The following is a 25,471-nucleotide window of genomic DNA, read 5'->3' on the forward strand; positions in this document are numbered from 1 at the left end:
TCTCTCTCTCTCTCTCTCTCTCTCTCTCTCTCTCTCTCTCTCTCTCTCTCTCTCTCTCACACACACACACACACACACACACACACACTCTCACACACGCATGCACCCATGCAAACTTTCAAGAAACAAAAAACACAAAACCTTTAAATTTTGAGTTTTAAAATCAAAGCAGGGATGGGGAGAGGATTCAGTCAGTATCAGTGCTTGACCTTAAAGATCTTAGTCTGATCCAAGCACCCACATAAAAGGTAAGCACAGCTGAGTATGCCTGTATCAGTACTGGAGGGGTGGGCATGTAAATCCCTGTAACTCCTGCTCAGCGCAAAACTGGTGAGGTTTGGTTCAGTAAGAGACCTTTTCAAAAAGGCAGGTGGAGAGCGATCACTCAGTGGTGAATGTGCTCACTGGCAAGACCAACGAGTTCCGGCCCTAGTGCTCATGTGGTAGACTCTTGTCATGTGTAACTTATAAGTTGTCCTCTGGTCTTCATATACATGCTATTGTTTGACCACACACAATAAACAACTATATGTATATTTTTAATTTTAGAAAAAGATAAGGTAGAGATGTATTTAATTAAAACAGATATTTGACATCAACCTCTGGACTTTACACTCACATATACATACACACACGTACACATATATACATACACTCACACACACACACATCAAAACAGTGCTAAAAATTTTTAAAGTTGAAAAGAAAGAAAGAAGCTTCGTTCCCAGGGCAGGTGAGGGCAGGTGAAATATAAGACTAGAGTCTGTGACTGGGCAGTGAAAAAAGAAAACCGGCTGAGAGTTTTAGAGACAAGACCGGGAGGAGCAGAGAGGACAGAAGAACAGAGAAGATGGAGGAAGGAGGACAAGCCCGATCCACACGGCTTTATACAGCCACGGGCTGCTATGACTATCACAGAAGGAATGGATAAGGGATGGATAAGACAGGACAATCTGTCCAGTCCAGGTGGGCAGCTTGTATCAATATCAATTGGCTCTCAGTTCACTGTGTGGGCATTTTGTGAGTTGAGAATTTACTGTTATGAATCTGACTGATAAGCTACAAGCCTCTAGAGTTTTGATTTCACTGGGTTACAGGGATTTGTAACAGCCTAGCTGCAGGGAGCTGATAACTGAGAACGTGAATGGATTCCAAGGCAGCAAACATGGGCGGCTGCCACATGGGAACCATGGGGACAGGGAGACCAAGTTACCAGAGCATAGCCAGCATTAGTGTGTGTGTGTGTGTGTGTGTGTGTGTGTGTGTGTGTGTAAAATTCACGTAACATGAGCAGTCTTATGCCAGGTTTGGACCGAGGTCTTATGCCAAGGTCACACCCAAACAAAACTCACATACAATCAAAAGTTATTGTCCCTACTTCATTTAAAGACTGCTCTGGTTTAGATATTTTGTCCCTGCACCATCCGGTGTTCAGATATTGGGAACATGAAGGTTGAGAACAGATGGAAGCGTACTCATAATCCGCAGTGGTGGGGCTGTGGGGATTAGGTAAACCCATCCAGGGCAGGGCCCTCATGGAGACCCCAGGGGCTATACAAGAAAAGGGTGACCCTGACAGACACATGTACAAGTACCTGTGTTCTTCTCGCCTTCAAGATGGTCTGTGCTGCCTGGGGACACTGGTAGTCAAAAAGGCTTTGACTCCAAACTACTAGAAGTCTGAGCCCAAACAAGTTGTGAGCTTCCAATAGCAACCAGACACCCTGTGCAGATGTCTACCTCATGAACTCATGAACCTATGAGCTGACAAGAATGAGAGGAACTGCCTGTGGCATGCATATCTGGAGTCTTGGTTGGCTCACACATCCGTGTTTGTTGATTAAAAAACAGACATTCTCTCTGGATTTAACCTTAAAAATGATTTACCACTGGTCTAAGTTTGTTTTTCCCGAGTCCACAGACATAGTGATGGCTCCCGGCTTTCTTGGACTCAGCAAAGGTTATATAATGCACTTCAGATCACATTAGAACATAGCAAGTCCATGACTGAAATTAACCCTGCATCTGGACTTCAAATCTTTTACATGATCTACTTTTAACCACCCATACACCAAGAGGAGTTAAAACCTTAAAACGATTATCACAGTTCCTTGCTCACCAAAGGCGCTGAAGAGCTGGTACAGGTCACTGGTTTTCCATTCTTTGGGGAAGGTCACATGGAGAACATGATCCCGCTTAGGCTGTACTATAAAACACAAAATAACAAAAGGTGACAGTTGAAAAGTAATCTAACTATTGGCCAAGGAAATAGATCAGTTAGTAAGACTGGCCACACAAGGACAAGTCTAAGTCTGGTCCCCAGAATCCCCATGAAAACAGGTAGACATGGAGGAATGTGGTCCAAGTGCCAGTGCTGGGGAGGGGGAAACAGGGATTTCTCCCTAGAACTCTCTAGCCAACCAGTCTAACTCAATCAGTGAGCTCCAAGTAGACACTAGGCCTCAAAAATCAAGGTGGTCAGCTCCTGAGGAACAACTACCAGTTGACTTTGGCAAGGAACCAGGGCAGGTTGTCTTAGCTCACAGTGTGTACAGCACCACACTTTGCAAGCACAGATTCTTCCATTAAATCAGCCCACACTACCTTGTGGAGTTACCACAGATGTTTTATGGCTACCAAACCAACTCATAAGAGGATCAGCGGAATTCTTACTACTATGTAGACAAAGCAATCCCACCTCTGTTCCCAAGGGCTGGGAATCCAGGGGTGCATTGCCATCAATCAGCTTGTGGTGGACCACCTAACATAAGACCATCCTGCTACCGCCTGGGTGTATACAACCATCTGTAAGGGATCTGATCTAAATTTAAATATATACACAAGAAACTAGAAAACAGAATTTAACAAATTACTAACATAATATATTTTAAAATATATGTACTGGAATATGTATTGGAAATTATTCAACTTTAGGAGGAATGAAACTATGAATATGTATATAGGTAGATAGATATATCGTAGACTTAAAAATATAAATCATGATTAGTGTCTCATGAACTTTTAACTGTGCAATCTCTAGCAACCATAAACTACACTCATTTTTAAGTAAAAACGTCTTATCGGCACTCTTTTTCCTGTTGGCCCTTTCAGACCACACTCTGACAGCAGACACAATGAGGAAGTCAAAGCACACTTACGGTCTGGCCCTTCCAGGTTCACATAGGGAATATCCATGACCCTCATGAGAAACAACCTACCGAATGAAAGCAAGCACGTAAACAAACAGGTCACTAATTGTTTTTAAAGCGTCCATTAAAATGTTAGGAGAAGCTACTTGTCCCTGTGGTCCTGTGAGTGAAAGCAGCCTTCACAGACTCACAGGTCTGAATGCCTTATGAACTCTGACCCTCTGAAATCATTAGCCCAATTAAATACTGTTTCCTCTAAGTTTCCCAGGCATAGCATTTTGTCACAGCAATAGAGAAGTAACAAATACCATTGACATTATCCTATTTCTAAAAAAAGAATTCTTAAAATTCACTTCAGAGATTTTTCTTCCTTTTTAGCTAAATATTTATTATAAAGATAAAATATAAATTGTGATATCTCCAACACCTACAACAGTTCCTGGCACTCAGCAGTCTCTGAATAATGCCAACTATACTGATGAAACTGTTAATGACAAGCTGAAAGGACTCTGTCCTATTAGTCCAGAGAGACAATGAGAGATCAAGTACTGACTCCACACAGGAAAAGGTATCTATACAATCACACGTGTGAGGGGAGGACGGCATTCCTTTACTTTTACTTTATAAAAGATTTATTTATTTATTTATTATATACGAGTACACTGTCGCTGTCTTCAGACACACCAGAAGAGAGTGAAGATCCCATTACAGATGGTTGTGAGCCACCATGTGGTTGCTGGGAATTGAACTCAAGACCTCTGGAAAAGCAATCAGTGCTTAACCACTGAGCCTTCTCTCCAGCCCATTTTTGACTTTTTAATAAACTACAAGTCACTGGATGTAGGGAAGACTACACAGAAGTAACTGACTGTCTCAAACACTCAGCTAACTGTCGCCATGTAAGACATAACTGAAGAACAAAACAAACAATCCTTGATAAAGCAAGTCACCCTGGGGCTACGGAAATGGCCTCGTGGGTGAGAATATTTGCTGTGCAAGCATAAGGACCGGAATCCAAATGCCCAGCCCCCATGGATAAAGCCAGGTAAGGTTGCACACACGAAGGGGAGTAGAGATCACTAGGGTTGCCAGCAATAAATACTGTCTCGAGGGGACCTGGTGGAGACTGATAAAGGGGGATATCCAATATCCTCCTCTGGTCTCCTCATGCTACACAGGTACAGTCACTCACTGGCCACATAGCCCATCCCCCATACACGGTTGCATACACCCCACAGATATATATATATCACTCAAATATAAAGCATAGTAGATATTTTATTTCTAAAATGGATACAAAGGCACAGTTTAAAAATAGCACTTGTTAATTACATCTATCTGCAAAGTCTTTCTGTTCTATTGGCTAGACTATGAACAAAGTCAGGCCTTCTGTTGTGTCTAAGCAATGACACTAATGAGCCCTGCTTGGATAACAATATACTGTGTGCTTCTGCTAAAGGAGCCATTATACAGCAGATTAAAAAGGCAATCTAAGTGCTCCACATGCAATTAGTTTGGCTTCAGTGACCTGCAATTAAGGCACATTATTCCCAGGCACTCAAAGGCAAACAGGGTATGATTAGCTCACAGATAAACCATTGGCAGAACAACCTTGTTCTGTTACCGTAAGAAAACGTAAAGTAGTCAGTGGCTTGAGGGTTTGTGTGGGCCTCCAGTATAACAGAGCAAATCCTACTACTAAGAAACTTACCAATATAGGCTAACGTCAGCCAACGAGCCCGTTCCGACTGTGGGAAGAGACTAACAAAGCCCATAGCGGTGCACCTGAGACCACTGGGCAGCCACACCGTACCGACCTGCCACACTTTACAAGGCTCGAGCCAGGGGAAGTTTTATACTCTGTATATTTTTCAGTTCTCCTTTTAGTAGATTTAGAGAGTTTCCCCCATTCTGAAAATCAAATTAAAAATAAAACAGAAATATTCACTTCAGACCAACAAGATGCCACACAGGTAAAGGTGTTTGCCATATAAGTCTGGTGGCCTGAGTCTGATTCTCCAAAACCCATGTAAAGGTAGAAGGAAAGAAAGAATAACACACAGATGAGCTTTACAAACATGCTGTGGTGAACACTCACGTGCACATCATGGACACGTGTGTTGGGGTTTGGTCTTTGCTATGCTATGTGCTGGTTGCTACCACAGACCACACACAGACCCAGATGATGCCATGTGACTTTGCCCCCCCCAGGTTATCTCTAATTGGTAAATAAAGATAGCGACAGCCAAGAGCTGGGCAGAAGAGACAAAGGCAGGGTTTGGGGTTCTTAGGCTTAGAGTTGGAGAACCACAAGGTAGGAAAAAGGAACACAGAGAAGGAAGAAGCTGCCATGGGGTAAGACCCTTAAAATAATGGCCATGTTGGTTGGCTAATTGGAGTTGAGAGCAGCAAAGATGAAACATACCAACTTATAGAATGGATTATTGGCTGGAAAATAAGCATGATAACACAGAGGGAGACATCTGTCCAGCTCTTATGCTGATTAAAGCTAGTTATAAATATAAAAGTTGTGTGTCTTTTATCCAGGAACTAAATGGTCAAAGGTGGGGTAGAAACCCCAGATTGAGATATTTTCAACATACATGTTCAATAATAAATTTGGGAAATTACAAATTGGAGCTGCAGGGATAAGAGCTCAGGGATAAGAGCACCAGCTACAACTGTGGAGGGGACCTGGGTTTGATTCCCTGCAACCACATGGCAGCTCTCATGTTAGGAACTCCACTTCTTGGGGGGATCCAATGTCCTCTTCTAAACTCCTCAGTACTATGCACATGTATATAGTATATACATAGAAATGTAGGCAAAACAATCACGCCCATAAAATTAAAAAATTTAAATTCCCTGGGGATAAAAGAAACTTCAAGAAATGTCAGAGCTGGTGAGTAGTTAGTTCAGCATTTGTAGAGAACACAAGGTCAGTTCCTAAAGCCCAGGAGCAGCTAACAACTATCTATAACTCTAGTTCTAGGGGGTTTGATGCTGTCTTCTGGGCTCTGAGAACACCAGACATGCCTATGAAAAAACATACACACAAGCAAAAGACTCACACATATAAAATAAATATAGGGGCTGGAGAGACGGCTCAGTGGTTAGAACACTGACTGTTCTTCCAGAGGTCCTGAATTCAGTTCCAAGCAACCACATGGTGACTCACAAGCATTTGTAAAGGGATCTGTTGCTCTCTTCTGGTGTGTCTGAAGACAGCTACACGGTACTCATAGACATAAATAAATGAATAAATCTTTTTTTAAAAACTCTCATTTTAAAAAATAAGATAAATCTAGAAAAAAACATTAAAATTATCACTACTTATCCTTTTGCTAAAATCAAGTATAAAAATTAAATGAATGGCAGGATAGGAGAAATGGATTGTAGACCACGTGTCTAATGCATGTGAAGTCCTGAGTTTAGTCTCTAGCAACATAAAATAAAAATTTTAAAGGCAAGGAACGTACATACAGATAACTTAAAATTTTATCTCAATTTCAAGAATAAAAGTTGAGCTGGGTGTGGTAGCCCACAACTACAGTCTCAATACTCACAAGACAAAGGCAGGTGACTATGTCTACATATGAAATCCAGGCCAGTTAGTGCTACATAGTGAGACACTCCGGCCCTGAGTCTCTATCTCAAAAAAAGAGAAAGAAAGAAAGAAAGAAAGAAAGAAAGAAAGAAAGAAAGAAAGAAAGAAAGAAAGAAAGAAAGAAAGAAAGTAAGGAAGGAAGGAAGGAAGGAAGGAAGGAAGAAAGAAAGAAAAGAAAACGAGAGAAAGCTGAATTGGTAAGGTGTTCATTGCTATACTATAAACAAAACAATAATCAACGTTAACTGGCTGCTAGGGGAATAAAGGTGTCAATAGTATTTTTTTTGTTGGTGATGGGTTTTTTTGTTAGTTTTTGTTTGTTTGTTTTTCAGAGACAGAGTTTCCCTGGCTGGCCTAGAACTCACTATGTAGACCAGGCTGTCCTCACTCACAGATCCCCATGTCTGCCGCCTGAGTGCTGGGATGAACCACAACTATCTGATGGTATCAACTAAGGGAAACTCAAGAGCAAAGAACAGACTCAATCAGAATCTTGAGGATTACAGTTTAAGAAGAAAACCCCAGGGCAGGCAAGCTGTAAATCTCCCAGCTGCTAGCAAAGGAAGGGGAAAAATGAAGAAGGAACAAAAGCCACGTGTCTGAGATAGGCACCAGGCAGCCACACGACAGGGAAGAGAGCTTTAGAAAGAGCAAGGAGGCCATAGCATTAGTTAACATGTAATAGCATAGTTGGGCTCTGACCCACATCTGAAAGAAAAAGAGAAGAAGAAAAAGAAACAGTAATGCCTTTCTAAGGAATGGCTGGCAGACCCAGCCAAACATCACAGCAGCTCATGAGGAGTGGGAAGAAATTCTGGAAAGGAAAAGTACATTTTCCTGAGGTGAGTGAGTCCCTAGCGAGGAACCTGGCTTGCCACACTGGATTAACCCTCAGTGGAGTAGACAAAGACCTGGAGGTGAGTCCATTCTTTACACTCCCATCTTTAATCTCTTTGTAGCAAACAGAGGGAAATAAAGAGACTCATCAGGACATGCCATTCTAAGAATGAAGGACAGTGAATGGTCAGCCCTAAACAAGACATTAGAGGACGAAGTGTAAACACCAGCTGTCAGCCACTGCTGAGCCCACTGATGCTAATGCCCAAGCACAAGGTCATTTAGTCCTAATTAAACTCTGTATGTCACAAAACAACAAAAAGTCGTGGATATGGAAAGGAAGTTGTGAGAAAGAAGAGGAGCTGGCAGGGGGCAGAAGGACATAAGGAAGGACATAAGGACAACCAGAATGCACTAGCTACATGTACAATGCTGTCAAAGAATGAGATCTGGTAATTAAAAAGCAAGTATTCATCCTCTGGTAAAACATCCAAAGCTCTCCTGAAAACAGTGTCAGTCTTGACCTGTCAGACTTGGCCTCCCAGTATTTGACAGAAGCCACTTTGACGTGAATTATTAACAATAGTTCTCTCAACCTCTCATCTGGGCTGCAGAGAACTAAACAGCCCAAAGCAGGGAGGACCCAGAAATCAGACCTGTGCATGACTTAGCACAGAGGCTCTAGAGAGAGCCTCACAACTGTGAGAATAACCCTCATGATATGGCCGACTGGCTGCAGAGCTGAACCAAAGTACATGTTCCTGTAGCTTCCCATCTCCTACAGCACCGAGTGCAACTGCTACCACCCTGAGCTTCTGGAGAATTAGTGTGTGAGGCGGCCACAGAGTAAGCTTTAGCCAGGAAGGTCACACGAAAGAACATCTCCAATCCACACAAAGCAGAACCGACACCCATAACCTGCGTCAGATATGGAATCTTTCCCTCTATCTCCCACCCTAGGGAGGGCAGTGAAGTGAAAGGTTATTCTTCGATGATATAATAGCTTGCCTTAAACTGTGTCTCATCTGAATCATTCCCCCTACCTGTCCAAACAGGATTACAAAATAATGCTAGTATTAACCCACTATATGCTACAATGTCCACAGAAACACAGATGTAAATGTGATACCCAGAAAGTCTGGTGAGTCAGTTCAATGAAAAAGGCTTTGCTGACAAGCCTGCAGACCTGAGTTCAATCCTCAGACCCTGCATTAAGAAAGACAACAACAGACTCCAATAAGATGTCTCTGACCTTCATATATATACTGTGGCACATATACTGAGGCTGGAGGGTTGAAAACTTACGCGGAACTAGGTAACAAGACCCAGAATGGGACAGGGAGTCCTGTAGGCAGGCTCAGACACCACTGGCAAGGAAATATCCCCAGCAGCTTCCCACCTCTTAATACCACTGTGGGCAACTGCTGCTACCCAGTGTTTCTGGAGGTAAATCAGAAAAAGACTGAATCTATTAGAAATTAAAGAAAATAGTCCTCTACTTTCTGCTCTCTAAAGAGGAGATCTGAGGGCTGGAGAGATGGCTCAGTGGTTAAGAGCACTGACTGCTCTTCCAGAGGTTCTGAGTTCAAATTCCAACAACCTCATGGTGGCTCACAACCATCTGTAATGAGATCTGATGATCTCTTCTGGGGTGTCTGATGACAGTGACAGTGTACTTATATAAAATAAATAAATCTTCAAAAGAAAAAAAAAAGAGGAGACCTTTCAGTATGACAACTGAGAACATGGAGAAAGCAAGTAAGACACACTGGAAATCAGTGAGATGAGCAGTTAGCGGCTGGAGATAACAGCTCAGTGGTTAAGGGCACTTTAGTCCTTGGTGCTCTTAGAAAAGATGAAACTTGGGTTCCCAGCACCCACATTGGCTCACAACCATCACCTCTGATTCCCCCTGAGGGGTGTCCCATGCCCTCTTCTAGTCTCTATAGGTACTCACACATACATGACAAACACACAGACACACTCACACTCAAAACAGATACACATTCAACAACAGATTCATATACACACACCTAACAAATGATGATAACACACACATATGTCTGTCCACCATTTCAGGCCTGGTTCCTAAGACCAGAAGAGGACCACTGTGTGGGGGCTAAGAACTGAACCTGGATCCTCTCTGCAAAAGCAGCAAGCACTCTCAACTGCTAAGCCATCTTTGCAGCTTATATATTTTTAACTTGTAAACTTATACAGCAGTATAATCAATCGAATATGGTATGATTTGAATAGGTATGCTCCCCATAGACTCAAGTGTTTGAATGCTTGGCCCATAGGGAGTGGCACTATTAAGAGGTATGGCCTTGTTGGGATAGGTGTGACCTTGTCCTTGTAGGGGCAGGCTTTGAAGTCTTATATGCTCAAGTCCAGCCCAAAGCAGGACAGAGAAGTCTCCTGCTGCCTGTGGATAAAGATGTAGAACTCTTATCTCCTTCTCTAGCACTTGTTTCTGCCTGGATGCTGCCATGCTTTCCACCATGATGATAATAAACTAAACCTTTGAAACTTTTAAGCCAGCCACAATTAAATGTTTTCTTCTATAAAAGTTGTTGTGGTCATGGTGTCTTGTCACAGCAATAAAACCCTAAGACAAATGGGTAATACTGATCTCAATTAGTAAACAAAAAAGACACCAAGAATAGATGTATTGGAAATTCTGTAAAATGACAGTGGATTTACTTTGGGCTGAGAAACTTCCATTTATTTTATGTTTTAATCTGTTAAAGAAAAAACTGAATGTCAACTTCAGCTTCCTGAGATACTTTGATGTCTAGAGGATTAACAGTAGTTCCCTTATTTAAAGGGGCTGGGAGGAAGATTTTCATGTTCAGTGGATAATTCTTAGTTACTAAAGGGACAGAGAAGAGACCGGTATCAGAGCTTCAGTGCTTATCAGGCCTTGTCTCCACTGCAAGGCCCTCTCCAGGACCTTTCCCACCAACTGGACAACACAAATTGCTTCAAAACATCTGCTGAAGCCTGGTGTATGTCAAGGCAGTGATGATAATGACTGGACAGTACAGTGGGGCAGGGGCAAAGTTTTGGTAAGGCAGGAGAAAGGAGGAAAAGGAGAATCAAGATGGAGCCGAAGGGGGAGGGTCTAGACCCAGGTGGTCTTAACTGGTGATAGGTAGATATGATTATTTCTAAGGGTTTCTATGGATCAATTTGTTTTATCTAGGTGAGCAGTTCACATCTTTGTCAAATGGTTGTAAGCTTATTGTGTGAAGTATTGTGAGAATTTAACATATATATCTGATTGATAAATTGATTGTTGAGTCATGATTTTACTGGGCTATGAAGAAAAGTGTGTGAAAGCAGTGACTAAGAGGCAGCTGGAGCGTGTGGATCCGACTCTGCTACCCTCAAAAAGTGAGAGAGCAAAGTGAGAACACTTGGGGCTCAGGGCCCACAGAACAGGATGCATGTTTGCCAGGCGTGGTAACTACCTGCCTAGAAGACCAAGTAGAGTAGCAGCTGGGTCAGCATGTGCCATGTGGCACTAATGGTGCTGGCGCTAGTGCGGGATAAAAGGTTACCTTTTTTTTTTATTTTTACCACAACAGGTGAACCAACATGTTAGACAAGAATCCACTAGAAATTTATTGTTAGCCTAAGAGAGTGTTATTTTCTAAATAGAGGGGGCCAGCGCTATGCTGAGTCATGTGATATCTCAAGTGCAAAAACATTAAACAAAAGCAACACAGAAGTGGCCCAGGCTTGCAGGTTGTAGGTCCCCTGCTGTAGTAAGCACTAGCAACATAGAGTTAGAGATTAGAAGCTGCATGATCCTGTAACAAAAATTGTTTAGAGAATGTATTAAAAAGCTGCTTTATGTATTTTAAAGATGGTACAAAGATTTAATGCTCTAGTCTAACAGTATCACCCTTATTCTGTTTAACATGGGCCCCACAGAAATTTTGGGTTTAAATTCTGGTTAGACAAGATGTTTAGTTCTTAATGACAGATATTAAAGGAAATGTAATTAAGTTTGTTTTTATAGTTAGAATAAGAGAATACAGAGTTTTCCCGAATCACTTGGAGATTTTCACCTGCGGTTTGGAACTAAGAGAAAATTAGTCACTGACTCCAAGTAGAGAATGGGGATATTTGCATGTTAATAAAGTTATTAAAAATAGAAGTCTATAGCACCAGGCAGAGTGCATGACAGACGTATATCATAGAAGTGGTTGTTGAGTGAAGGTCTGACACTCCAGATAGAGACTTTGACAGATCAATGTAGTTTGGGCTGAAGTCCTAGTTTGATACATTGCTTACTTATTGTTGATAATGAAATTGATAAAAGGTGCTTAATTTGTTTTATGAATTACCCTGCTAATTGCCATATGGCCCATTGATGTGGGCTAGTGAGGATTTGTGGTTATTTTAAAATTACCACAGCAAGAGGCTCATATTCTCTTAACGTAGGATCCACAGGAATTTTGAGTTGGTTTCCTGACAAGACAGATAATTAGAGACCTAAGGATAAGCCCATACAGTGTTTTAGTTTATTCATTTATTTTAAATTGTTTTAATTTTCAAAATGGGTGTGATGTTGATTTTGTGGTTATGCTATTTCTCTGGGAGAGAATACAAGATACTAGCTTTTCTGGTTGCTGACTAAAGGACATGCTATTTTGGGAGAAAGGTTTCGTCTTTGTGTTTTTAAAATGGATGATTGGGCTCTGGATGTCTTCCAGAGTTATATGGATCAGATCTGATAGAGGAGAGCACCTGAAGAAATAGATTCAAGAGAATAAAACACAAAATGAACAGTGTCATCCTAGCTATAGATGTCTCATGGTGCTAAAGCTTGTTTTAAGATGTATAAGTTACAGAGTGTCCAGCTCTGGTGAGCTTCACTGTCAGACTTATTTGAACTCGATCCTTGGGATCTGGTCCACGACAGACATCAGAGACTCCAGCAATCATCAATGTGGCCTTCCTTCTTGAGGTCTGGACAGTTTCCCCACCCCCACTTCTACATATCTCAACACCATGTGCAGCTTGAAGAAGCCCATGAAATCATCACCCCAATTCCCTGGACATTGGGGAGCTGAAGGTGATTATTCTAAGGTTGTTTTTATGAGGAATTTAGAAATGGTCATAATTGAATGGGGAGAAATTAGCTAGATTGATTTGTACAATCATGATCTCATTTGGTTTCTAAGCTAAAGTCGTATCTTACATTAGTAGAAATCTTTGTAACTGACACAAAGTTGAAGTTATAATCTTTACACTGGTATAGAATTTATTTGTTACAAAATTTCTAAAAGTACAAGGCTTAGACCCAGTCCTATAACTGCAATTACAAACTGTTTTAGATGATTACGCAACATAAGAGCCAGATAACAATCTCACAGTCCTGAGTAATCAAAGGGGTGTTTTTGAGATAATTCAATTAGAAATGGCCAAAAGTAGTCAAGGCCTAAGAGTTCAGAAACACTTTGCATACATAATCTTCAGAGGTGTCAGAAGTCCAGAGAATATGACGTTTATAGACATTTCTTTATTAAAGATCATTTGACAAGAGACCTGACTGCTCCCGACCGCACCCCTTCTTGGATTCTAAGAAGAAACTGAGCATCAGTGGAGTTGCTCCAATTGTGGTGAGACAGCCACTAGGCAGGAACTGACTGTTTCACCTACAGACAAATACAGCCCAGAAAGGGACAGACTGCGCAGAATAGTCAACTGACAATCTTTGTCCAGCCAGAATTGTGAGCCTTCAAAATCCTACATCACAAAGGTCTGTCAGGTGATCCTGGGGCAGAGGCTGAAGACAGAGGCTCCAATGTTTGAGAAACGGGAGTCTGTCCAGGGGATCAGTGGTCTGTATAAAATGGCTAAGTTTTGGAAGCTATGTTTTGTGCTTCTCATAATTTCAGGTAATATTAGTTGTTCTCAGAATTCTGATGGAGTTGAAGATTATTTTCATCTCATAGCCTTCCCAAGTAAATTAACTTTGAGAAAACATAGTTGTCTGGATGACTTGGTAATGGTAATAATTGTGCACAGCTTACATCTGAGGGAAAGAATGATGTGTAAACTGACATCAAGGCGATACATGATTGGACAGTAGAGTGGGGCGGGGAAGACGTGTTTATAAGGTGGGAGAGAGGAGGAAAGGAAGAGTCAAGATGGAGGAGGAGGAAAGGAAGAGTCAAGATGATGGAGGAGAAAAGGAAGAGTCAAGATGGAGGAGGAGGAGGAAAGGAAGAATCAAGATGGAGACAGAGAAGGAGGATGTTTCAGATCAAGGTGAACTAGATTTTATCTTGTCTAGGTGGGTGGTTTATACCTTTATTAATTGGCAGTGAACTTATTGTTTGGATGTATTGTGGGGTGAGAATTTAACATATAAACCTAATTGCTAAATTACAAGTTTCTGGAACCTTGATTTTACCGGGATGTGGAGGACAGTGTGTGAAAGCAATGGCTGAGAGGCAGCTGGAGCGTGTGGATTTGTCTCTGTTGCTCACGCCGAGTAAGAACATGCAGGACCCAAAGAACAAGATGTGTGTGTGCCAGGCATGGTAACTACCTGCCTAGGGGACCACATAGAGAGGGCAGCTTTTGAACCATGTGACAGAGTAGCTGCCAGGTCCTCACGTGCCATGCAGCCCTAATGGTGCCAGCACTAGCACAGTTTAAAAGGTTACCACATTGTTTTATTTACCAAAACATATATGTAGGGGTACACAGCTTTAATCCAGCACTCAGGAGGTGGAAGCAGGCAAATATCTGTAAATCTGATCTACAAAGTGAGTTCCATGACAGCTAGGGTTACTCAGAGAAACTGTGTCTGGGAAAACAAAAGCCAACCAATCAAACAAAAATCTGTGTTGATGGTGGGCTCTGAGTTCATCAGAAGGGGTTGGGGACCAGAAGGGCCACTATAAAGCAACATCCAACCCCGTCAGCAATGACCCAAATGCTGTGGGGAGTGGTAATTAATACTCCAAGTGCTGCTTAAATTCTAGTTGCTATGATGGCATACAGCCCAGCTATGGGAAATGAGACTACTGCCCAGTAAGGAGCTCTGCGGAGAATGAATTTTCAAAGCAACTGGAACAATAGGACACTGCAGAAAGCTGTGTGGGCCACATATCAAAGGACTAGCATGCTATGTCTGTAGGACAAAACAATGTGCTACCTGGCCTTCTGGTCTTACACCAGTATGATCCAAAGCTAAGAGGGTCTGAATACAGGGTCTAACTTTCTGCTCCATCAAACATTTGTACACTCAGGCCTGACTGACTGGAGTCTCAGTGTCATGATATGTCTTAATAAGAGACTGTGTCTGTTCTGGTTTTTCTCCCAATCAAGAAGGGAAAAGCTCACATACCCAAACTACTCATCCTCCTAAACACTAAATATTTCAACTTTTTGACAAATACAGCTAAATCCTTCTGTCACTAAGCTGGGGCACCAAAATGTTGAATGCTGTCTGAACCCACAGAAAGAATCCCTAACCTCCCGATGGGGAATTCAAACCTTTTCCAACTACCAGCTCTACCGTAATTGCCAACAGGGAACAGCAATGAAAGGACTAGTATAGGACTAGAGTATGCCGTAGATCACTGTGAAACACATTTATGTGTTACTAAACCAACCAACCAACAACAACAAAACAATCTTGCCATGAGGTCAAAAGCATGCTGGCACTGCTCACAAGATAAGCATATTTACTTGGTCCACTAGACTCCCCATGCAAGCACTGGCCAGAAGGGACTTACTCATGGTTTATCTTGTTTTCACTCAGGTAGGGGGTACAATTTTCAGTCTAAATAGAGGATCACCCATATTTGTCCAATGCATAAACATTGGCTTAAGCAGAATTGACAGTAAAATTTAGATTTATAAAGAAAAAAAAAGAATTAAAACCAACAGCTCATTGGAACAATTCCATCTAGTGAACCATATCAACTTACATCAATAAAGATGTTAAACCAAACATCATACAAAAGCAGTGTCACCGCCATGTCAGAGGAAGTGGCTCCCATGCTACCCAACAAAGACAACATCTTTCAGAACCAATGCTCAGAGAAAAAACAAATCTTCTAGACAGACACAATCCTCTGCTCATATTCTGTGCTATGGGGGAAAAACTGAACCTTCAGCCAAGGACAATAAACACTATCTCATACTTGACTACCCTGGGACAAATGTCACACCTTTGGAATGCAGATATTAACACCCACCTATAAAAGTTGCTGTCAGAAGAACAATTAATTTATGTGACATTCTAAATGGTAGAAGGTGTTCAATAAGTATGCTAACCCCAGCTGGGTTACATTACTCTTGTTTTCACATGTGTACATATGTGGGGGGGCCACACACATGCATATGAAGGTTCAAGCTTGGCATCTGGTATCATCCTGGATGGTTTTCCATATTGCTCACTGAGGCAGGGTCTATTGTTGAAGCTAGAACTCAGCATTTTAGCTAGTCTGGATGGCCTGATTGCTCTGGGGCAGTGGTTCTCAGCCTTCCTAATGCTGCAACCCTTTAATACTGTTCATGGTGTGGTGATCCCCGCCCAACCATAAAATTATCTTCGCTGGTATGTCATAACTGTAATTTCCTACTGAATGCTATCTCAGCTCCTAAGAACATCAGAAATATGTGTTTTCTGATGGTCATAACCCACAGACTGAGAGCCACTGCTCTAGGGATTGATTCCCTGTCTGCAGAATGTCTATGATGCATGTCTTTAATCCCAGTACCTATGAAGGAGTAGCAAGCAGATCTCCAAGAGTTAGAGGCCAGGCCTATAAAAGAGAATACCAGGGCAGCCAGGGACATACAGTAAGACCCAGGCTAGTAATAACAGCCACAAGAATAACAAAAAATAATGCTGACTTCACTACTAGTGGGACAAAAAATAGTAGCCTCCAAAAAATGGCCACCATTAATCTCTAGGACATGTAAATGACAATTTATTTGTATATGTGGGGTCGGTGAGGTCTTAGTAATTGTTATAAAAAACCTTGAGGCAAGAATATCTTAGATTATCCACATTGGCCCTAAATGTCATCACAGGTAATCTTTAGAGGGCTGAAACAAATAGGACACTTCACAGAGAGGCAGCATTCTGGAACTGTGGAGAAAGAGGTTAGAGTAATGTGGTCACAAGTCAAAGAAGAGACCAGCAGTACCAGCAACCACCAGAAGCTAGAGGCCTTGGGGGGAGCATAGTCCTGTTGATATCTTAATTTGGAACTAGGGCCTTCTACGTGTGAGAATATACATCTCTAATGTTCTAGGTACCAAGCTTACAGTGATTGTTACCTGCACCACAGGACACTAGTATAATCCTATTACAGAGGAGGCAAACTGTTCCAAGAAGCATCTAGGAGTTGATAAATTTCATTCCACATTGTACTGGCTGGTTTTGTGTCAACTTGACACAAGCTGGAATTATCACAGAGAAAGGAGCCTCTAAGAGATCAGTTGAGGAAATGCCTCTATGAGATCCAGCTGTAAGTAATTTTCTCAACTAGTGATCAAGTGGGGAGGGCCCAGCCCATTGTGAGTGGAGCCATCCCTGGGCTGGCAGACCTGGGCTCTATAAGAAAGCAGGTGAGAAAGCCAGGGGGAGCAAGCCAGTAAGTGACATCCCTCCATGGCCTCTGCATCAGCTCCTGCCTCCTGACCTGCTTGAGTTCCAGTCCTGACTTCCTTTGGTGATGAACAGCATGTGGAAGTGTAGGCTGAATAAACCCTTTCCTCCCCAACTTGCTTCTTGGTCATGATGTTTGTGCAGGAATAGAAACCCTGACTAAGACACACCTCAACAGATTACTCTTTATTGTAATGTTAAGTGAATCCTGGAGGAAAAGTGCTTTAAAGCGACCAAAGCAAACACAAGACTAGCTCAGCCAGAGGCAAGACTCTTTATGTCAATGAGGCTAGCTTGCCAAATGGAATATGCTGGTGGCACCTTTTAATGTCCTTAAAAGGCAGTCTTTTAATGAAGCCACTGAAAGGGCACACCTATGTGTGTGTGTGTGTGTGTGTGTGTGTTCTCGGTGTCTTCCTCAAGAAGTCTCTACAGTACTCTTTGAGACAGAGTAGCTCACTAACACTGAAGCTTGCCAGCTAGCTAGGCTGCTTAGTCAATAAAACCCTAGGATCAACCTGCCACTATTTTCCAGAAAGGAAAACCATGTACACCATGGCCAGCTTTTTAAGTGGATGATGGGAATCTAAATTCAGACCCTAAATTCAGTGTGTACAACCAACATTTTACTCACTGAGACATCTCCACAGCCCTACCAATGTTTTGACAATAAAAGTTTAAGATGAAATTAGACAAGATGATGCCAACCAACTTGAGTACCAACTGATACCATTCATGAGTAACTCGGAATGCCCAAGACAGAACGATCCTTTCCCTTGATGAACATTGTACAAAACGACTTTTAAAGCCTAAAAGTGCAAGTAGGAGGCCAAGGCAGGCCAGCCTGCACTTCATAACAAGACCCACCTATCTGGGTGATGTGACTCTTGTCCAGCAATGTGCTCAGGCATTACTGCTCTCCCCCTCACCACTGCCACACTGCTTTTGTCTCTTAGTAGAGATAGTCCCGCAAAGACACACCTACACACCTGGAAGACTGGAAATCCAAGAAGTGATCATGATATACCACAATTACAAAAGGAAATGTTCCTAAAATATCAATAGGTTTAGCACATTAAACTCCACTGGAGCAATGCACTGCTCAAAAACAAATGGGCCATCAAAGGACACATCTAGAAGAGGGTGAAAGGTTAAAGGAGAGAAAGCAGGCTGGGGGTGCCTGAGGGTCAGTGTTCTGCTGAGGGATCAAAGGTGCTACAATTAGAGGGCATTGGTGGTTGCTCAATTATTGTATTTAAATGGCAAAGATAGAAAAAGTTATGTGTTTTATTACAATTTTAAAAAATTAAGTAGTGCCTCAGTAAGTCAAAGTACTTGCCACACAGGCCTGATGATTCGAGTTGGATCCCCAGAAAACAAATAAGGGTAGCAGAAAACTAGCTCCCAGAAGTTCGCCTCTGACCACTACACATCTGTGAACAGTATTTTCTCTTCAAAGGTAAGACAAATGTCTTTCTTTTACAAATTAAAAAAAAAATGGGCCAAAAGTCAATTTCTTAGCGAAAATCATAGAAGGATCCTTAATCTTATCCCCTAGTCAACTATTTTAGATATGTATTTAGTTAGATTTTAGCCCCTCAAAAAGAAAAATCCTAAATAGACACATGTTCTCATGCTAAATGAAGCCTTATGTTTTGGGTGGGACTAGACTCAGGCTTGGCCTTCTGAGTACTGGGAGTAGAGGCCTGAGATCCTGGAATGAGACGGCTGCACAGCACCTAGAGTACACTCATGCAGAAAAGCTCTTGATAGGCTGCTCTGGTGAGCACCTGTGAGCCTCAGACACAGTCGCCCTCTAACCCAGGCGCTAAGGAGTTGGATGTAGTAGAGAGAGAACATCTGCTTCCAATGTCTGCAGGAGCTAAACACCTCAATTTGAAAATACTGTGGAGCAGAGACTGTAATGTCCATAGAATGGAAGGGATGCTGGAAACTTCAGTCATACGTATTGGCACTAGATTTAAGAAGACTTACAAAGATAAACACTGCTCTAAAATAAGAGGTAAACACTCCTTTTACCCCACTCTTAATGTACTGGTCAGACACCAAAGACACAAATGCCTTTGTGTGTTAGCACAACTCATTTTCCATGCAAAAAACTTCAACTTAATTTCCAATAAACATCACATTCTTACATAGCTCAGTTTTGAAAAGGTTATCAATATCACACATATTTCTTCTGAACTTCCAGATAAAATACCCACAGAGACTGGAGAAGGAGGCACTGGAGAGGCCTCGGTGGCTAAGAGAATGGATGCTTTTCCAGAAGAGGCAGGTTCAGCTCCCAGCACATGGCAGCTACAGACTCCAGTTACAGATCTAACTCCTTCTGGTCTCTGAAGGCACCAGGAGTACACATGGTGTACAGACAGACATGGAGGAAAAACACTCACAGATAAACTTAATAATGATAGGAGAAAGACAGTGAGAAAAAGAAAATAAAGGAAGCCACACTATAATTCACAATGAAACTCACTAACTCAGGAAATACCACTATCTAGAGCCTTTGGATCTCGGTTTGGAAGCAGCAGTTGGTTTGTCACCATAGCAAGTACAGAACTGAGGAACTGTAGTTAATGTAAACACCCTAAGGACATATATCCTACCCTGTAAAGCCATGATACAATGTAACTGCTGCACAGACCACACTTTTAAATAACAATCTTTGAGATTCTTGAAAAGTGCTCTGAACTTCAGAACAAGTTTTTCCTCATACGAAGAGATGATAGGACAGCAGCACGCATGAGACATGGTTCAGTCCCCAGCACACCACAAGCGTAAGGAGGCAGAGAGCCCTCGACTTGCAATTACAAGCTCGGCTTCCTAGATCAGCATACCACCATTTACCTGTCTTCTCCTTAGAAATACTACTCAGTTAGGCAAAAACAAATGAATGACAATGTTGCATGTGAAACTGATCCCTTTAAGGTACTTTAAATGCCAAAACTACTATTTTTTTTTCTTGGAAAAGACATATGCCATCAACAATGCTTTCTTTCCAAAAAGTCAATGTCTACTTTCAAAAACCGTCTGAGCTACTAAAGATGAGAAATATTTAATTAAAATGTACCCTGGATCCCTGTCCCCCAAGGTATGGGTCTTGTCCACAGTGTAAGAACCAGGTTGTAACCCTCTGATTACTTACTTGTTAAAAAAGGGTTCAATGAGCTTTGATCTGGCCGACACACACATTTTTGGAGGACTGAGTAAAGAACCTAGTGAAGAGAAGCAGGGCATTACATACAGCACGTGGTCAAAGTGCGAAATCTCATAGTTTGTTACATTCAGTGAGGGGTCAACACACCTTACAGGCAGTGCCAGCTGTCCCTTCCTGGGTGTTCCCGCCTCAACTCTTCCAGCTCCCCTCTCAACAGCCTCCTGCTTCTGTAATGATGGCCAGACCCTAGGACCACGGTGGTGGGTGATACAAGCCGCCATCCCGTCTGCACTCCCACATGGAAGCCAAAGCCCACCCAGTGAGCTCCATAAATGAGCTATTTGGTGGTCAAGTAGTGTAACTGGCTCCTTCACAAGACACACAGCTGCTTCCTCTCTCTAGCACTCTACAGTGTGAGGAGATGTTAAAAAGCTGGTAGCTGGTGTCCAGTGTGGGTACCTCAATCCAGGGCTTCCAAGTCTCCTGCACCATGAGACCATGCGTCTGTTATCTAAGCCTGGTCTTTGGTAATTCATCCCAGCAGGTGGAGCTAACAGGAAACAGGAGAGATCCACTCATTCTATTTGACAGAAACAGATATATCAAGTACCTAAGTAATTTGCCATGGAGATGAAGCAGAGTCCTGTGATGTAGGCATCATACCCTGCCTCATGAAGCTGCTCAGAAGCTGTGTCATAGCTTGGAAAGCCTTCCGCACTTTCTGAAGAGAAAAAAAGGAACCATCAATTTCCCCCAGAGAAACATGAAGACTAGTAAGCACGGTGTCTGGCCAAATCCAAGTGCATTCTTGTGTGTTATAGACATGGCCTGAGTTCTCAGTCCTACCTACATAAAACCTCATGACAAAACAAAAGCCCTGGAAAAAAAAAAGAGGCCTCAGTTTCCTTACCAAGATCCAGCAGTAGGCCTCTGTAGCCACACAGACTGGAGCCATCTGCAATCTTATCATTCACACAGGACAAAAGAGATTGAGCAGGGCTCCAAGCTGGGCATAGTGGCCACACCTGCAATCGATGTACTCGGGAAGCTGAGGCAAAAGAACTACAGCAAGTCTGAGGCCTAACCCTAACCCAAATAATCCCCATAAAACATGTGAGTCCAACTAAATGCAGCAGCCCTGGGCTGTTCCAAACTTAGCAATTTATACAGACAAACACACACTCAACCCCAAAATGATCAGAGTTCACTGTAATGCTGTCCTTAGTCCCCGGCCCCTGCACTACAGAATCACTTATGAGTTCATTCTTAGTCACACTGATACATTCAGGTGCTGAGTGAATGTAAGAGTAATGTACTTCTGAGTAAATTCTGACAGGATACAGCTCTTACTCATGAGTAATTATTTCCTAGACTCAAGCTGGAAATGAACTTTAAAAAGGCCCCTGCCTCATCAGAGGCAAGAGTGGAAGCTACTGATGGAGTGGCTGGAACCGTTCGTGTTTTTTATTAAGAATCCTTTAATTTCCTTACATACGAAATACTGGGCTTGACACTTGCTAAGAAAGAAAGCTTTTGAACACTGTGGTAGTAAAGCAAGGCCCTGCCTGCTGAAGTTCATTATTCCCCAGATCAATTATCCCATTGCACGGTTACACATAGGGCATGGGTTTCCCTCCCTCTGCATTGTAACTGGACTCTTGAACTACTACCCAGAAGGGAAGCAAATGCCGATGGCCCTGTCCACCCTGCTACCCTCCATTACCAACTTCTACACCATTAGTGCTGTGATCAGTGTCTCTGGCCACGGCCCATGAAACGCTAACTATAGTCAGCAGCATAATGTGGGTAACAGGACCAACAGCTCCCCAAAAAACAAGGGTGGGCCACACATACTACACACCTGGTGTGATACTAGGTGTTCCTCCTGACCACTGGCTTTCCTCAGTAATACTGTTTAGCTCAGAGGACAGCTTCAAGGGCCTGAAACTTAGCTCAGCCAAAGTCTACAATAGCAAATTACTACTTCAGAGACATTTCATATTCTTTTCTACAGAACATATTAGTAATTTCCAAAGTTTGACAGTTTTCAGGTTCTTACCAACTTTAGGAGGGTCAAAAGGTGTCTCTTTCAAGCGCTTTTCCAACTCTGCAAGGGATGTGTTATTAATGATATCCTGCAAAGCAAGAGGTTAGGACATTTCATCTCAAAGCAAGAGATTAAGGAGAGCCAATTTAGGGTCTACAGAAGGACAGAAGCCTGGTGTCTCCTAAAAGAACAGAAGCCATTAGAATAAATCTGTGAAAGGAGCACGTTCGAGGCTCACTCCGGAAAGGTGATGACCGGTGGTGACACGGGAAGGCAGAGTGAGAACTGCAAACTCAGGCAGTTTGGTGCTCACCTGTAACTCCAGCTACCGGCAGGCTGAGGCAGCAGATGAACAGGTTAAAGCCAACCTCATTACAAAAGCAAAACTGAAAAGCAACTGGCAGAGGGAGAAAAACAAGCACCCACATTTGCTGAGGGGTTGGACAGGCACTGCGAAAAGGCTACAGATAGTTCTTAACTTACAGGATGGCTGGCACACTCGGAACTGCAAAGCACTGTCCTAGTGTATTGTTCAGGAGGGTCAGAAAGTCCTTGACAAGAATGTAAATACATTAACTTAAATGATTAGAATATTTGTCCAAATATGTAAAATAAGAAGGCGGGCAGAGAGGACAAACTGCCGGCAGGTATAACCTATTCAATAACAAATTGCAAGCTGGGTGATGGTTGGACACACCTTTAATTCCAGCACTTAGGAGCTCTGAATTCGAGGCCAGCCTGGTCAACAAAGCAAGTTCTAGGACAGCCAAGGCAGAAAGACCCCAGGATTTAGAGGGCTTATACTCAGAAACAGGAGAAGGAAAGATGACTTCACATATTTATATTATTGCTGTTCTTCTCCAAGTTCTCTCTCCTTATTTCTATTGTGTTTGAGGCAACATTTAACTAGACCAGAATTACAAAGCTATTTGTGGTAATGCAAAAACATGAAAAGCGGGCTGGACATGACGGTACACACTTGCATCCCAGCACATGGAAGGCAAAGGCAGGGGATCTGAAGTTCAAAATTACTACAATTAGCTATGGGGGAGTTCAAGGCCTGCCTGGGCATACCAAGAGTCTGTCTCAAACAAACAGAAATTTCAAATTATATCTTATGAGCGATAGTTCAAATTTAAATTATACCTTAAAAGGCTGTGTGCTGGCCATCAACTTAGTATCCAAGAGTCTGGAAACAAAATACATTTTAATAAGGTAAATAAAACATATCTCAATATTGAAAATGTACTTTGTTAAAATACAAAAATACTTAAGATATTTCAGAAATAAAATATACTCTTCATATATTAAGTACTTCTGTAAAACACACAGAAGTGGACAGATGAAACGAACACACTAGTCAGTGTGAACTGAGTGGCAATGGGGTTGGTGTGAGGACACAGTCCATCTGCTGGCTTCCTTCACTCACCAAAGGGTTGTAGGCAGTCAGACACTAAGCCAAAGGAACAGGTTTATACCTGTACCCGAGGAATGAGGCTAGCATCCATCTTGAAAGTGAGGCAAACACTTCCCATTTTACTGTTCTATGGGATCCACCCTTCCCAAATCACCACCACCCACTGCTACCATCTGGTTTGCATAGTTCTGAACTCCTTGCGAAGTTTCCTGCTATTATTTCTTACAGTGCCAGCTAAGCTCCACTGTCAGCTTGACTGGATTTGGAGTCACCTACAAGCACACCTCTGAGTCATCCCTTGATGAGGTTTACTGAGGAAGGAAGACCCACCCAGAAAGCAGGTAGCACTGCCCTCACTGAGTCCTTTCTCTGCTTCCTAACCAGTTCTGTCAGTTGAGACATCAACAGTTAAGTAAGTATATCCCCTATGTGTGAATGGCCAGAACTGACAGAGCCCTTCACCAGTCCTTCAGAGTCAGAGAAAGTCAACTACTTTCTACTTCCACTCTAAGTCAGAATCCAATCTTTAACGGGATGATCAAACTATTCATAAATTTAAACAGTCAACTATGGCAAAGCTGGGGATGTTCACTCATTAAATCCCTTCCCAGCTTGTCCAACTGACTACTTGTGCTGCATATGTCTCATTGAGTGTCCTTCTGAAGAAGGCTTACCTGGGGAAAACACATGTTGTCATCTCCTTAAACTCATTCAGGTCCTGAAAAGCAAGAACATGACCCGTTACTGTTTTCCTAGCAGCCCACAATACTGCTAAAAACATACAAAAGCACCTCCAGTTCTCAAATATTTTCTCACATGGGCCTCAAACTAAATGGTAAGATCCACATATAATTAAGAATTATTTCTTAGGAACTAGAGCGATGACTCCAAAGTTAAGAATGTTGTTGAGGGGCTGGAGAGATGGCTCAGAGGTTAAAAGCACTCACTGCTCTTACAGAAGTCCTGAGTTGCTGAGTCAAGTCCCAGCAACCACATGGTAGCTCAAAACCATCTATAATGGTATCAGATGCCTCTTCGGGTGTGTCTGAAGACAGTAACAGTGTGCACATATACATAAAATAAATAATGTTGTTGCTCTTGCAGATGACCCAGGTTAGATCTCCAGCACCCACATGGTAGCTCAAAACCACCCATATTTAGTTCCAGGCACTGGTCCTATTCTGACCTCCTGATCAATGAGAGCCTCATGGGAAGAGAGAGCCACCTCCCACAGTTGTGCTCTGACCTCCACTGGCTCCCCTTGGCAACACACATAACACACAAACAAGTCACCAAATTAAAAGTACAAAATTGTCAAGTACTGCTGACCTGAGGGACTGTCACAGACTTATGCTAATAGTGACACTAAGTGGCATCACTGCAGTAAGTGGCTGATGTGGGAATCAACACGCTGTAAAGCAACTTAAATCTCTGAGCCTATCTCTGGTTACTAGTTAAAATGGCCATAAAAACACAGATCTTGGAACACAAATATGATAATATGATTCTTGCCTAAGTATTGAGTAAATTGCTAATGTGGCAGTAACAGCTGTTGAAGGACATCGAATCTCACTGTGAACCAAGATT

General features: G+C 42.4%; 1 protein-coding gene across 3 annotated transcripts in view; it reads right to left on the reverse strand.

Moving 5' to 3' along the window:
• The window catches only part of PARN (poly(A)-specific ribonuclease), a 106,346-nt gene that overhangs the window by 48,815 nt on the left and 32,060 nt on the right, over positions 1–25,471 (reverse strand). For all 3 annotated transcript variants that reach the window (XM_080908127.1, XM_080908126.1, XM_080908128.1), the window contains exons 14-20: positions 24,559–24,602; positions 23,614–23,656; positions 22,480–22,555; positions 21,031–21,141; positions 20,409–20,478; positions 3,159–3,214; positions 2,120–2,206 (exon numbers count right to left, since the gene is read on the reverse strand). In XM_080908127.1, coding sequence (XP_080764253.1) covers positions 2,120–2,206; positions 3,159–3,214; positions 20,409–20,478; positions 21,031–21,141; positions 22,480–22,555; positions 23,614–23,656; positions 24,559–24,602 — 487 coding nt within the window. The remainder of the gene's footprint in view (positions 1–2,119; positions 2,207–3,158; positions 3,215–20,408; positions 20,479–21,030; positions 21,142–22,479; positions 22,556–23,613; positions 23,657–24,558; positions 24,603–25,471) is intronic.

This window comes from Micromys minutus (genome assembly GCF_963924665.1).
Source record: "Micromys minutus genome assembly, chromosome: 31".
NCBI lineage: Eukaryota > Metazoa > Chordata > Mammalia > Rodentia > Muridae > Micromys > Micromys minutus.